The 14,715-nt window shown below is 44.1% G+C and overlaps 1 protein-coding gene across 2 annotated transcripts in view; it reads right to left on the bottom strand.

Annotated features, from left to right (window-relative positions):
* Nucleotides 1-14,715, bottom strand: part of LOC140494757 (hepatocyte growth factor activator) — an 88,759-nt gene that overhangs the window by 53,583 nt on the left and 20,461 nt on the right. For both annotated transcript variants that reach the window (XM_072594328.1, XM_072594337.1), the window contains exons 4-8: nt 14,130-14,203; nt 11,201-11,314; nt 9,197-9,328; nt 6,131-6,241; nt 3,694-3,868 (exon numbers count right to left, since the gene is read on the bottom strand). In XM_072594328.1, the coding sequence (XP_072450429.1) occupies nt 3,694-3,868; nt 6,131-6,241; nt 9,197-9,328; nt 11,201-11,314; nt 14,130-14,203 (606 nt within the window). The remainder of the gene's footprint in view (nt 1-3,693; nt 3,869-6,130; nt 6,242-9,196; nt 9,329-11,200; nt 11,315-14,129; nt 14,204-14,715) is intronic.

The raw sequence follows: 14,715 nt of genomic DNA, 5'->3' as shown, positions 1-14,715 counted from the left end.
CCAAATCATTTATGTAAATAACAAAAAGTAGAGGGCCCAGCTCCGATCCTTGTGGCACTCCACTATCACAGGCCTCCAGTCTGAAAAGTAACCCTCCACCACCCTCTGTCTTCTATCTTTGAGCCAGTTCTGTATCCAAATGGCTAGTTCTCCCTGTATTCCATGAGATCTAATCTTGCTAATCAGTCTCCCATGGGGAACCTTGTCGAACACCTTACTGAAGTCCATATAGATCACATCTACTGCTCTGCCCTCATCAATCTTCTTTGTTACTTCTTCAAAAAACTCAATCAAGTTTGTGAGACATGATTTCCCACGCACAACGCCATGTTGACTATCCCGAATCAGTCCTTGCCTTTCCAAATACATGTACATCCTGTCCCTCAGGATTCCCTCCAACAACTTGCCCACCACTGATGTCAGGCTCACCGGTCTATAGTTCCCTGGCTTGTCTTTACCGCCCTTCTTAAACAGTGGCACCACGTTTGCCAACCTCCAGTCGTCCGGCACCTCACCTGTGACTATCGATGATACAAATATTTCAGCAAGAGGCCCAGCAATCACTTCCCTAGCTTCCCACAGAGTTCTCAGGTACACCTGATCAGGTCCTGGGGATTTATCCACTTTTAAACGTTTCAAGACATCCAGCACTTCCTCCTCTGTAATCTGGACATTTTGCAAGATGTCACCATCTATTTCCGTCCAGTCCAAATCTTCCATATCCTTTTCCACAGTAAATACTGATCAAAATCTTGAAATTCCCTCCCTAAGTGCATTGTGGGTCTACCTACAGCACATGGACTGCAGCGATTCAAGAAGGCAGCTCACCACCACCTTCTTAAGGGGCAACTAGGGACAAACATCCCGTAAGTAAATAAGAAAAAAATATGAACATTGGTTGGACTCAACCCTCATATCTTTTTCGCCCCTTTCTGTTTCCATTGTGTCATACTCAGCATCATCGTTCTCTCTCCATGTTTCAGCTCATCTGCTGCTGAAGGCCTCACTCATGCTTTCGTTATCTTCAGATGTGGCTATAGCTGGCTGGCCTCCCATTTTTCACCTGAGCTTATCTGAATGTCTGCTGCTTGTCTTTTAATCCACACTCTTGTCCCATCCATGTCACCCTTATGCTGACTAAGCTACACTGGCACCCAGTCGTGCCAGACAAAGATTTACAAACTCTCAATCCTGTTCTCAAAATCCTCCATGACCGGATTCCCCAATCTCTCTTTCATGGAAAGAAAGAAAGGAAAGAAGGAAGGAAGGAAGGAAGGCAGGAAGGAAGATGGGTGAATGGATGGAAGGATGGATGATCAAGGGCTACAAAGGGAAAAGGCAATAAAGATCAGCCATGATCCTAATGAATGCTGTTGCAAGCTCAATGGGCTGAATGGTCTATTCCTATTTCTTGTGCTAATATGGTCTTACAGTAAACGCTTCCAGCCCACACTCTGAAATCTCTGACCATCTTTGTGTACCCCTGATTTCAAATGTTCTAACCTCTAAATTTTAAAATTCTCTTCCTTAAACCACTCAACACGATCCTTAAAACCCACTTTTTCAACTAAACTTTTCTCTAACTGTTCAAATATTGATTTAGATGGGACCCTATCAAATCTCTCTTGCTACTGTTCTTGTGAAATGCCTAGGGACATCTGACTATGTTAAAGGTGTTTTTAGATTAGATTCCCTAGTGTGGAAACAGGCCCTTCGGCCCAAGAAGTCCACACTGGCCTTCCGAAGAGTAACCCACCCAGTCCCATTTCCCTCTGGCTAATGCACCTAACACCATGGGCAATTTAGCATGGCCAATTCACCTGACCTGCACATCTTTGGACTGTGGGAGGAAACTCACGCAGACACGGGGAGAATGTGCAAACTCCACACAGATAGCCACTTAAGGCTGGAATCAAACCTGGGACCCTGGTGCTGTGAGACAGCACCGCTAACCACTGAGCCACTGCGTGTTTGATGAATATATAACATTGTTAATTATTTTGACACTTATTTCTATTTAATTCCTTTCAATTGATCAAATAAGGATCTACCCGTCTGCTACATAGTATTATCCAGAACTGTCTACCCATTAACCCTCTTCATCTCATTACCCATTTCTTCTCTCCCCTTTGTTTCAATATCCTTTCCTAATTCAACCAAAAAAGGTGCTTGGTTATCTCTTCTTGGAAAAAAGCATACTCCAAATGTTGATTTGAATTTTGTTGACTGTTTGTCCCATGCTGCATTTTTATCATTGCCGTCTTTGTACTTTATAAAAACAATTAACTTGCTTTCACATAAGGCCATTGATGTGGAAAAAGATTCCAACACGCTGTGCATAATTTGACACCAAGCCACAGAAAGACGTGTAGATGGGTGACAGAGGTCATCTTTAAAATACCGCTGCTGCGAGTCATCATCTTTTTCAGCGTGAAATTCATTTAAAACTTTTTTTGCACAGTTGGGCTCCCATGGTATTAATCTCAGAATAAGACCTTTGCAATACCTTTAAGACTATTTCATTGTTGCAAATACATGTAGCCTAGTGGGACCATTGAGTGGCCGTAAGTTTGCCAAACATTTTAAATCGCATCCGACAGAAGGATCTAGGGAGGCGGTGAGGTTTAGGGAGGGAATTCCACAGTTTACGGTCTGTGGTGTACCGAAAATCACATTGTGTGTTTTGTCTACTTGAGGCTACCATGTACACATGCAGCAGCAGAGGGTGTTTGTTCAGAAGAAACAGTAAAGGGTTAGTGTTGAACAAACGGGCAGCACGGTGGCTCAGTGGTTAGCACTGCTGCCTCACAGCACCAGGGTCCCCGGTTCAATTCCAACCTTGAGCAACTGTCTGTGTGGAGTTTGCACGTTCTTCCCGTGTCTGTGTGGGTTTCCTCCCACAGTCCAAAGATGTGCAGGTCAGGTTAATTGGCCATGCTAAATTGCACATAGTGTTAGGTGCATTAATCAGAGGGAAATGGGCCTGAGTGTGTTACTCTTCGTAGGGTCGGTGTGGACTGGTTGAGCCGAAGGACCTGTTTCCAGACTGTAGGTAATCTAATCTAAAATCTAACATGTACGGTTCTAATTCTGAACTTCTAGCAGTTTCAAGAACTTCATGGAGGTCAGGAATGTAAGGCACAATCACCAGACATCAAATATAGTAAATCAGGGATCCAATGGTCCAAAATTGAAGAAATGTGGAGCTTGAAGAGGGTTGTAGGGATGGACAAGTTTGAGATGAAGCCAGGTCTTCACTGGTTGGCAAATGGGAGGCTGGCCAGGAATGTATTAGACTACAGATCCAACACTCCCTAACTGGAGACAGTGAGGACTACAGATGCTAGAGATCAGAGTCAAGAGTGTATTGCTGGAAAAGCACAGCAGGTCAGATAGCATCTGAAGAGCAGGAAAATTGACATTTCAGGCCAGAGTCCTTCATCAGTAGTCTGGCCCAAAATGCTCCTCAGATACAGCCAGATCTGCTGTGCTTTTCCAGCAACACATTCTCAACTCCCTCACTGGACACGAACACCCAGATGATAATGGAACTACCAAAGACCACAGGCTGGCAATATTTGCCTGTTGTATTCAGGGAAGAAAGGGAGAAACCTTGGAAGAGCTGAACCTGTATCGTTCCCCCTACCCTGCGCCACAGACATGACACTGTTAGGTAAAGCACATTGCTCCCACCTGCAGTAAGGGTGGTCACCCAAACCCAAGCGGAGGGGTTCTTCCACATCCTTGATGTTAAACTCCGGGCTTATAAAGTTGGATGTCCAGGCTAGACAGTCAGTCCCTGAGGCTGTCTGTGCCACTGCCCCTCTGTAAGAGCTCCCGTTATTTTCATAACAGTTGGCAGCAGTATCTGGATAAAATAGACATTTGTAAATGTTAAGCAGCAATGTGTTAATGATCCTGGAAAGTTACTTCTATAAAAGCGATTGCTGTTGCTACTAAAAGCTTTGCATATTTCATTCACTCGACATAAATGCTTTATGTTGAAGAATGTATGTAGGAAGAAAAACTTTCTTCCTGCTATAGATTTATTGGCACATTTTCTCAACTGCACATCATATGTATTATTCAAAGTCTGTGTCATTTTAGTGATCTGACTACATTATTTCATTCAGCCCGGTATTGATATTGGACTCAAGTCTCCTCAATAATAAAAATGATTGCTTCTCAAGACAAACAGGTATGTTATCATTCTATCCAAATATTTATGTTGGACATAGTTCAGAGTGAACAGTTATACAGGAGCCTATGCCCTGGCTAATGATGTGTGATTCCACGGAAGGTCTGCTCGTGTTTTAATGGAAGTGTTGAAAGCATCAGGTACCCTCAATTTGTCACATTTCTAAAAGAATGGAAGATGGTGATGTAGTTGGTCTTGGCTAGTGTCACACGTTCAAATCCCACCATAGTAGTTGGTGGCATTTAAATGCAATTAAATCTGAATTTGAAAGCTCCCCTCAGTAATGGCTATCCTGAAATAACCAAAAATTGTCATAAAAACCTATCTGCTTCAGTAATAGAAATCCTTACTCACTGTGATCTACATGTTGTTGAGACATAGAGTCATACAGTATTGGAGAGGCTCTTCAGCCCATCGAGTCTCTACCACCCTTTCTGCACTTCTCCCACTTTCCAGCACTCAGCCTTCAACATTAAATATTGTGATACTTCAGATGTTTGCCCACTTTCATGAATCCACAGACCCACATCAATTATTAATTTCCTTCTTAAAAGGCTGAGCAAGTCATTCAGTTCCAGAGTAATTAGGAAAGGGGAACAAATACCAGCCTTGACTTCAACTCCCACATCTCATGAAAGGGTGTATCACGTAAAGAGGAGTCAAAGAGATGTACAGCATGGAAACAGACCCTTCGGTCCAAATAATCCATGCTGACCAGATATTCTATATTAATCTCATCCCATTTGCCAGCATTTGGCCCATATCCCTCTAAACCTTTCTATTCACATACCCATCCAGATGCCTTGTAAATGTTGCAATTGTACCAGCCTCCACCACTTCCTCTGGCAACTCATTCCATACATGCACCACCCTCTGCATGAAAACTTTGCCCCTTAAGTCCGTTTTATATCTTTCCCCCTCACCCTAAACCTATGCCTTCTAGCTCTAGACTCTCCCACCCTATCTATTTACCCCATCTATGCCCTTTCCGATACTATAAACCTCTACAAGGTCACTCCTCAGCCTCCAATGCTCCAGGAAAACAGCCCCAGCCTACTCAGCCTCTCCCTATAGCTCAAACCCTCCAATCCTGGCAACATCCTTGTAAATCTTTTCTGAACCCTTTCAAGTTTCACAACATCCTTCCGATAGCAGGGAGACCAGAGTTATCAGAACATTCAAATTTGGAAGATCAGTGGGGAAAGTGTGAGGTAGCAGATGATAGGCAAAGAGGAAGCTTACTCTTTGAAATGTCCATCATGGCCAGGATGGGCCAAATGGCCTTGATCCTGTGGTGTTTGATTATGTGAACCTTTCCTTTCTTAGACTGTGATGTGGAAAATTGGAGTGACCGGCTTCGGCAGCGGGTAAATCCATACTGGTCCCAGTCTAGGAGCTGATCCTCTTCCCTGCTATAGGAATGTCGGTTTAGCGACTATCTGGTGTCTCTGCCTCTGAATCAACATGTGTTTGTATTTGGCAACATGAAACTATAAAGCAGACTGACTTGTAGTGCAGTACCGAGGGAGTGCCACCCTGCCAGAGGCACAAACTGAGGACATCTCTGCCCATGCAGCAAAAGATCTCATGGTGCCACCCATCTGAGAGTAGAGCAGGAAGAGTTCTACCTGTCAGTGAGCTCTGGGATCTTGTTTCTTTCAGGCATTTCACCTGAACAACAGGCCATTTCTGTCATGTGAGCTAGAGTTACAGCAGTGGAGTGGAAACAGTTCTAAAGAGGCTTTCTTTCTGTTACCATCCTGTGTTTACGGGGCAGGACTACATCAACATCCAATGGAGAGATTAATGACCAACCATCATTGAGAACTAACTGGAACACAAGTGCAGAGGACTGAATTGCCTGGGGGAAGGGGGAGGGTGAGCACCATCAATGGTTGCTGCCAAGACACTATTTCTATCGCACGCTCTTACCTATTTCACAGAACTCCCCAACGTAATTCTCACTGCACTCACACACACTCTCACCGCTGTCTTCCACCTCATGGCAGGTGCCTCCATGAAGACATGGGTTGATCTCGCAAGCTGTCAATTGGAAGAAAGGACAAACTTTACTCCACCTTCAGTTTGTCATTGTTCAACCAAAGCGGCTTCCGAAAATTGTCCCTGATCCGTAAAGATGGACGAAAACACCAGCCTCACATCTCCGCTGAGCCATCAACGCTTGTCTCCAACCCAAAACCAAAAGGCTGTGTTCCCTGTTGGATCATCTTCTGTCTAAGAGAAAATGAGGTCTGCAGATGCTGGACAGCAGAGTCGAGAGTGTGTTGCTGGAAAAGCACAGCAGGTCAGACAGCGTCCGAGGAGCAAGAGAATCAACATTTCGGGCTGGAGCCCTTCATCAGAATCCTGATGAAGGGTTCCGGCCTGAAATGACGATTCTCCTGCTCCTGAGATGCTGCCTGACCTGCTGTGCTTTTCCAACAACAAACTCTCGACTCACCTTCGGTCTAGTCTGGTGAGAAGCAGACCCAGTGGAAGAGGGGCACACATTACAGGTTAAGATTAGCTTAGTGGTACAGAACTTGGGAATTGCTGAGGGAAGGGACAACTGTCAGAGTTTTTCATCTTGTACTAATCAGGACAAAATTGCACGAATATAAAATCTCAAAGGGAACAACAATTTACACTGCATGAGAAGAGGGCACGGGTTGGTTAGAAAGCGAACTTTTATTGGTCAAGATATCACCATGGGTAATGCATCTGGGAATGGCTGTCCCACAAGCTTTGTTGAGTTGAATTTGGCTTTTTCCAACTAAATGAAAGCTTAGAGGACTCTCGTTGGTCGGTGTATTCTCCATAGCAATGCCTTGACCAATCAGACTCTACTTGCCTGGTTCAAATTAACCAAAATTGGCAGTTAACTCTTTCACTGGTGCATTCTCCACGGCAATATCTCTATCAATCAGAGTCCACTTGTTAACCTATCAGCAGCCTTGCATCAACACTATAAATTGTTGTTTCTTACGTTAGAGCCCGGGTGTCCTTGGAGAAGGAGCACGCGGTGTCCACCGACACCCTGGAGTCGTTCAGGGAGAGGTGGGCGCCGCAGGGAGTGGAGTGCATCATTTCTCCCTCCAACTCTATTTTGATTTAGTCCCTACCCTCCCCTTCACTGTTTTGATCACACAGCATTGCCCTGTGGTTTGAAGGGCAGTGCTTGTCACTGGCCACTCGGGTGTCTTTCCTATCTTCCTGGTGGTGGAAATTGAATAAAGATTCGTGCACTTTGTGTCTTTTCACTGTGTCTCACACCTGCACACACACACACTATGGGTGCTGGGGAATAAAAATAAGCACTACCGCACTTAGGCGGTAGTGTGGGGGCTAGAAAAAAAAAGGAAAAAACAGGAATAACCCCCGGGTGTCCTTGGAGAAGGAGCACGCGGGTGTCCACTGACACCCTGGAGTTGTGAAAAAAAAGAAAGAGAAAAAAAAAAAAATAAAAATAAAATAAATTGTTGTTTCTTACGTTAGAGCCCGGGTGTCCTTGGAGAAGGAGCACGCGGTGTCCACCGACACCCTGGAGTCGTTCAGGGAGAGGTGGGTGCCGCAGGGAGTGGAGTGCATCATTTCTCCCTCCAACTCTATTTTGATTTAGTCCCTACCCTCCCCTTCACTGTTTTGCTCACACAGCATTGCCCTGTGGTTTGAAGGGCAGTGCTTGTCACTGGCCACTCGGGTGTCTTTCCTATCTTCCTGGTGGTGGAAATTGAATAAAGATTCGTGCACTTTGTGTCTTTCACTGTGTCTTACACCTACACACACACACCATGGGTGCTGGGGAAAAAAATAAGCACTACCGCACTTAGGCGGTAGTGTGGGGATAGAAAAGAAAAAAAAGAAAAAGAAGAAAGAAGAAAAAAAAAGATAGAAAAAAAGAAAAAAATAAAAAGAAAAAAAGAAAAAAAAATAAATAAATTGTTGTTTCTTACGTTAGAGCCCGGGTGTCCTTGGAGAAGGAGCACGCGGTGTCCACCGACACCCTGGAGTCGTTCAGGGAGAGGTGGGCGCCGCAGGGAGTGGAGTGCATCATTTCTCCCTCCAACTCTATTTTGATTTAGTCCCTACCCTCCCCTTCACTGTTTTGCTCACACAGCATTGCCCTGTGGTTTGAAGGGCAGTGCTTGTCACTGGCCACTCGGGTGTTTTTCATATCTTCCTGGTGGTGGAAACTGAATAAAGATTCGTGCACTTCGTGTCTTTCACTGTGTCTCACACCTGCACACACACACCATGGGTGCTGGGGAAAAAATAAGCACTACCGCAGTTAGGCGGTAGTGTGGGGGAAAAAAAAAGAAAAAAAGAAAAAAAAAGTTAAGAATGAATATAAACAGGGGATCACACAGCAAAAAATAAAAAAAAAGAAAGAAAATAAATTGTTGTTTCTTCTGGGGGGGGGGAGGCACGGACGCCAGTCGGCCGGTGGACAGTCCTTTGGGTTCAGCAAACCGGGTGTCCTTGAAGAAGGAGCACGCGGTGTCCACCAACACCCTGGAGTTGTTCAGGGAGAGGTGGGCACCGCAGGGAGTGGAGTGCATTATTTCCCCCCCCAACTCTATTTTGATTTAATCCCTGCCCTCCCCTTCACTGGTTTGATCACACAGCATTGCCCTTTGATGCGAAGGGCAGTGCTTGTCACTGGCCACTTGGGTGTTTTCCTATCTTCCTGGTGGTGGAAACTGAATAAAGATTCGTGCACCTTGTGTCTCTCACTGTGTCTCACACCTGCACACACACACCATGGGTGCTGGGGAAAAATAAGCACTACTGCAGTTAGGCGGGAGTGTGGGGGTTAATTAAAAAAAATAAACAGGAGATATTCTAAAAAAGAAGAAAAAAATAAATTGTTGTTTCTTTCATAATGTGGTATTCTTCAGATTCTGTCCTAATAAGTGCAAGGTGAAGAACTTCAAGATAATGCCTTCTTTTTTGCATCAATAATCAAGTTTCATGTGAAGTAAATAATCTTCCAGTTACCTTTGGATCTTACAATTTCAGAATGAATCCCACCCTCGGTACAAATGCATTTCTCAATGTCACCGTGAAGACTTCGCATCCATGTCTTTCCAAAGTCATAATATTTCAGGTGCTGTCTTTCAAAGCACTTTTCTAAGTACAAAGATCACAAATAAAAACAGGGACTAATAGAATTGTTGGGTGCAGTGGAAGAACTATGCACACATTCAAACATTCAAAAAACAATCTTTCAACTCTCCAACCCTTTCCCCTTATCCCTGCAATTTCTTTTGCCTGAGTCTTTATTCAGTTCTGTTTTGAAAGCTACTATTGAATCTATTTCCATCATCTTATTAAGCAGTATATCCCGAAACTGTCCCTTTATCCTAACTCTCTATCTTTTATTAATTAGCAAGTCATCTATCCATGTTAATATGCTATCTCCAATACCATGTGTTCTTATCTTATTTATGTGTGTTATCTTATCAAATGTATACATTTGTGTCTAAAAATCCAAATATATCACATCCACTGTGTTTTTGTTTTTGCTGCTGTTTACCTATTATTTACTTATCTACGCTACTTAACTTTGTGATCTGCCTGTATTGTTTGCAAGACAAAGCTTTTCACTGTGCCTCGGTACATGTGACAATAAATTCAATTCAATTCACTGGTTCTCCTTTATCATCTTTACTTTCTCAAAGAATTCTCATCAATTCATCAGGCATGATTTCCCCTCCATGAATGGTAACCAAATGTCAGCCAAAGGGTTGTATAATCTGGGAAACTACATTGTCCTTTCAAACTGCACAGTTTAGATTGTGAAATCCATTCTTCGGGCTTAGAGACTTGAAGTTGACAGTGGAGTATCCAGTGTCATTGTCAGAGCAGCAATTATCCCAATGATTGGTGGAGCAATCTTGATGGGCTGAATAGCCTTCCTCTGCTCCTATGTCTTATGGACAGGACAGTAAAGCAAGAAAGTGTAATGGCTTCCAATGGGAATGGAAGTACAGAATTCAGCCATTTGAGATTGCTCTGCCAGTCTGTTAGATCAAGGCAATCGTAGCTTCTAAATGGAAATACAATTTGTTCCCTACAAATGGCATTCAGAGTTTTCAAAGGTCCACTGAGGGTACACTGTGGATGAGTGGGCTGGATGAACTAAAGTGTTCTGCATAAGAACGTAATATCTACGAGTAAGAGTAGGCTTTTCAGCTCCTAAAGCAGACTGTACTATTTGATACAAACATGGCTCAACTCATCTCTACTTTCCTGCCCATTCTCCAGAATCCTTCAACCCATTAGTAATTAAAGATCAGCCTGTCTCCTCCTCAATTTACTCAACGTCCCCATATATACGGCACTCTGAGACAGTGAATTCCACAGATTCATGACACTTTGAGAGAAGTAATTTCTCCTCAACTCTGTTTTAAATCTGCTACACCTTATCCTGAAGCTCTGAGCTCTCGTTCTAGATTGTCCCACATGAGGAAATATCCGCTGTACGTCTACTTCATCAATCCCCTTCAGCATCTTGTACACCTCATCCCTGTCAATTCCAGAGAGTATGAACCACAATTGCTCAAGCTCTCTTCATAAGACAAACCCCACACCTCTAGAATCAATCTAGTGTACTGCCTCAGCCTGGAACTGAATCATAGCATCCCTATAGTGTGGGAACTGGCCCCTCAACCCAACAAGTCCACACCAACCCTCCGAAGAGTAACCTACCCAGACCCATTCCCCATATCCTCCATTAATCCCTACACATCCCCAAACACTACAGACAATTTAGCATGGCCAAATCACCTAATCTGCACATATTTGGATTGTGGGAGGAGACCCACGCAGACATGGGGAGAATGTGCAAACTCCTGACAGTCACCCGAGGCTGGAATCGAACCTGGGTCCCTGGCGCTGTGAGGCAGCAGTGCTGACCACTGAACCACCTTGTCTGTTCTACTCACTCTAGGATCTTATTTAATGTTTCACTGTAAAAATAAGGTTGTCTCTATCACCCACCTTTCTCACAGTGCCTTCCTGTGAATGGATCTTTACAGATGCACTGATAGGAGTTGTGTCGAGGGATATTGACACAGGCAGCACCATGCCAGCAGGGGTCACTTTCACAATAATCTGTTAAATAAGTTAGAGTAGAATGAAATAGTACTTCAAACAGGATTAAAAATAGACATCATTCAGATATTTCGACAATAAAGAGCACATTCAGCTAAAACATCTACTCAGTGGTGTCAAATCTAATGATTCTGCATTGTGAAAATACATTGCATCATTTTATCCAATCTTGTCCTTTGTCCTCTCTCCCAAAGATCTGGCCATTCTTCATGAACTATATCATAGATGTGTTACAATGCTGAAGGGGGCCATTTCACCCATCGTGATTGCACTACGATCTGCTAGGAATCCTGCAGTAACTCCCCTCCAGACTCCCCAAAGCCTGTCCGCCATCTACATGGCACAAGTCAGGAGTGTGATGGAATACTCCCCAGTCACCTGGATGGGTGCAGCTCCAACAGCACTCAAGATGCTTGACATCATCCAGGACAAAGCAGCCTATGTGATTGGCACCACATCCATAAATACCCATTCCCTCCAGAGAGATGATTCCAACCTTCTTAAGATTTAATTCTCTCTTTGGGACATTGAATTAATTGTTGAATAACCTCAATGTTTTGCATTCTCTCAATCACTTCATTTCTTTTCAAATGGAATATGATTCTAAATCTGGGAGGTCATGTTGCGGCTGTACAGGACATTGGTTAGGCCACTTTTGGAATATTGCATGCAGTTCTGGTCTCCTTCCAATCAGAAGGATGTTGTGAAACTTGAAAGAGTTCAGAAAAGACTTACAAGGATGTTGCCAGGGCTGGAGGATTTGAGCTATAGGGAGAGGCTGAACAGGCTGGGGCTGATTTCCCTGGAGCTTCAGAGGCTGAGGGGTGACATATAAATGCTGAGGGGCATGGATAGGATAAATAGACAAGGTCCTTTCCCTAGGATAGGGGAGTCCAGAACTAGAGCACATAGGGTGAGAGGGGAAAGATATAAAAGGGACCTACAAGACAACTCTTTCACACAGAGGGTGGTGCATGTATCGAATGAGCTGCCAGAGAAAGTGGTGGAGACTGGTACAATTACAACATTTAAAAGGCATCTGGATGGGTATATGAATAAGAGGAGTTTAGAGGGATATGGGCCAAATGCTGGCAATGGGACTAGTTTAGAATAGGGTATCTGGTCTGCATGGACAAGTTGGATCAAAGTGTCTGTTTCCGTGCTGTACATCTCTAATTCCTAAATCCCGGTCTATCTGCAGCACATGAACTGCAATGTATGAAGAAGGCAGTTCACTACCACCCCCTCAAGGGCAACTAGGGCCGGGGCATGAATTCTGGCCCAGCCAGTGACACCCACATCCCATGAGCACATTCCCATTATTTCTATGCACTGCTTCTTGCGTTCATTCACTCATGTACTTTGAAATGGTTTTATTCTATTTATTGCTGGGATATGGACGACACTAGCAAGGCTAGCATTTCTTTAATTCGCCCTTCGTTTACCTCGGTAAGATGGTAGTTTTCCCTGGTTTGAGGTGCTGTAGTGTTGCAATATGATACAACTCAGTGACTCACTAGACCGCCATGTGCCAGGTTGCAGTTAAGAGTCAACCCCACACCGTGGTGAGACTGGAGTCACATGAAGTCCAAACCAGGGGAGGATGGTAGGTATCGTTCCTCTCTCGGACGTGAGAGGTTCCAGCTGGCATGTGTTGAGCAGCCTTCCTGAACCTCCTGAACTCCAGTCCTGTGAGAGTTCTGACACAGTAACAATGAACTCTCCAATCAGGATGGAACATGACCTGGAGTGAAGTTTGTACCAGTGAAGTTTTCACAAGGCTGTAGTCAATTCTTGATTAGTGGTGCTGGAAGAGCACAGCAGTTCAGGCAGCATCCAACGAGCAGCGAAATCAACTTTTCGGGCAAAAGCCCTTGATGAAGGGCTTTTACCCGAAACGTTGATTTCGCTGCTCGTTGGATGCTGCCTGAACTGCTGTGCTCTTCCAGCACCACTAATCCAGTATTTGATTTTCAGCATCTGCAGTCATTGTTTTTACCTTGTAGTCAATTCTTATCTATGTCAAAGTCAGAGTGCCCTGGCGAGACCTCGTAGAATCCCTACTGTATGGAAGCAGACCATTTGGCCCATTAGGTCCACACCAACCCTCTGAAGAGCATCCTGCCCAACCCCTGTATTGTTCCATCCAGCCTGCACATCCCTGGATACTATGGGCTATTTAGCATGGCCAATCCAGCTAACCTGCACATCTCCGGACTGTGGGAGGAAACCCACACAGGCACAGGGAGAACGTAAAATTTCCCACAGTCAGTCACCCGAGGCTGGAATCAATCCTGGGTCCCTGACACTGTGAGGAGGCAGTGCTAACCACTGAGCCACCGTGCCACCCTGATTTAAATGCATTTCCTCTGGATCATTAGCCGAGCAATATAACTACTAGACTATCATGCCTCTTCATGTAAATAAAAACCCTTTAGTCTGAACTAACTCTGGTTAACTGATTCCTTCAGGTGAATATGCGACCATTCCCTTTAAAGACTGCAATACTCATTTCTTTCCTTACATTTCAAATCCTTAAAATTTAGAGTCAATCCCATGGCCCCTCCCTCTATCTTTCTAATTCCAGTAGAATATTGTTCTGAAGTAGAATTGAAAATAAGTTGTGCTGGTGTTTTAGGAGAGGGGAGTACAGTTGTGAAATTGAGGTTTGATTTATTTTGTGATGGGATACATAGATACATAGGTGTCCCACATAGATGTGAATTTGATGGAAATGAATCGACAAGTCCTTTAACACCTGCCATTTTCTGCTTAATGTGTACTTTTCTTCCCAAAACCAATGAGACAGTTGTACCATGTGTTAGTGGCTGGATCCATTCACAGTAACCCCATTGTTCATCCTTGTCAAAATTGGGGGTGGTGGCGCACCTGAAACAAAAATAAAACAATGTTGGGAACCAAAAAAACTCATAAAAGGATACAATTGTTGAAACTTAATTTAAAAATTTGTGCATCCAGAGTACGTGGGGGTCACTGGCGTGACCAGTATTTATCAGCCGTCCTCGACTCACCTGGAGAATGTGAACACTCTAATCACATGGACCCATATGGGGGACGGGTGCAGCAATGCTAAGGGGCAGCAGGTAATCCCTTAGATTAAATTATCCTGGGGGGCACTGGCATCATTATAGGCACATTCTCAGAATCCACAACTGACTAGCAACAGCAATGGCTAGAACTGCAAACCCCTCCCCAGCTCAGAATCTTATGTCGAAGGAGATCTTTAACTATTGCAACCTTTATATGCAAGACTCAGGTAGGAACTGGGTAGAACTTCATTCCTTGCAATTATACAGCACCTTTAACATAGCAAATCATCCAAGGATACTTCATAGAGTGTGCTTTTTCATTCACAGAATGAGAGCATCACTGGCTAGACC

This window comes from Chiloscyllium punctatum, chromosome 2 (assembly GCF_047496795.1).
Source record: "Chiloscyllium punctatum isolate Juve2018m chromosome 2, sChiPun1.3, whole genome shotgun sequence".
NCBI classification, from domain to species: Eukaryota; Metazoa; Chordata; class Chondrichthyes; order Orectolobiformes; family Hemiscylliidae; genus Chiloscyllium; species Chiloscyllium punctatum.
Note: the sequence above shows the minus strand (reverse complement) of the source record. Positions and strands in the feature narration are given on the sequence as shown.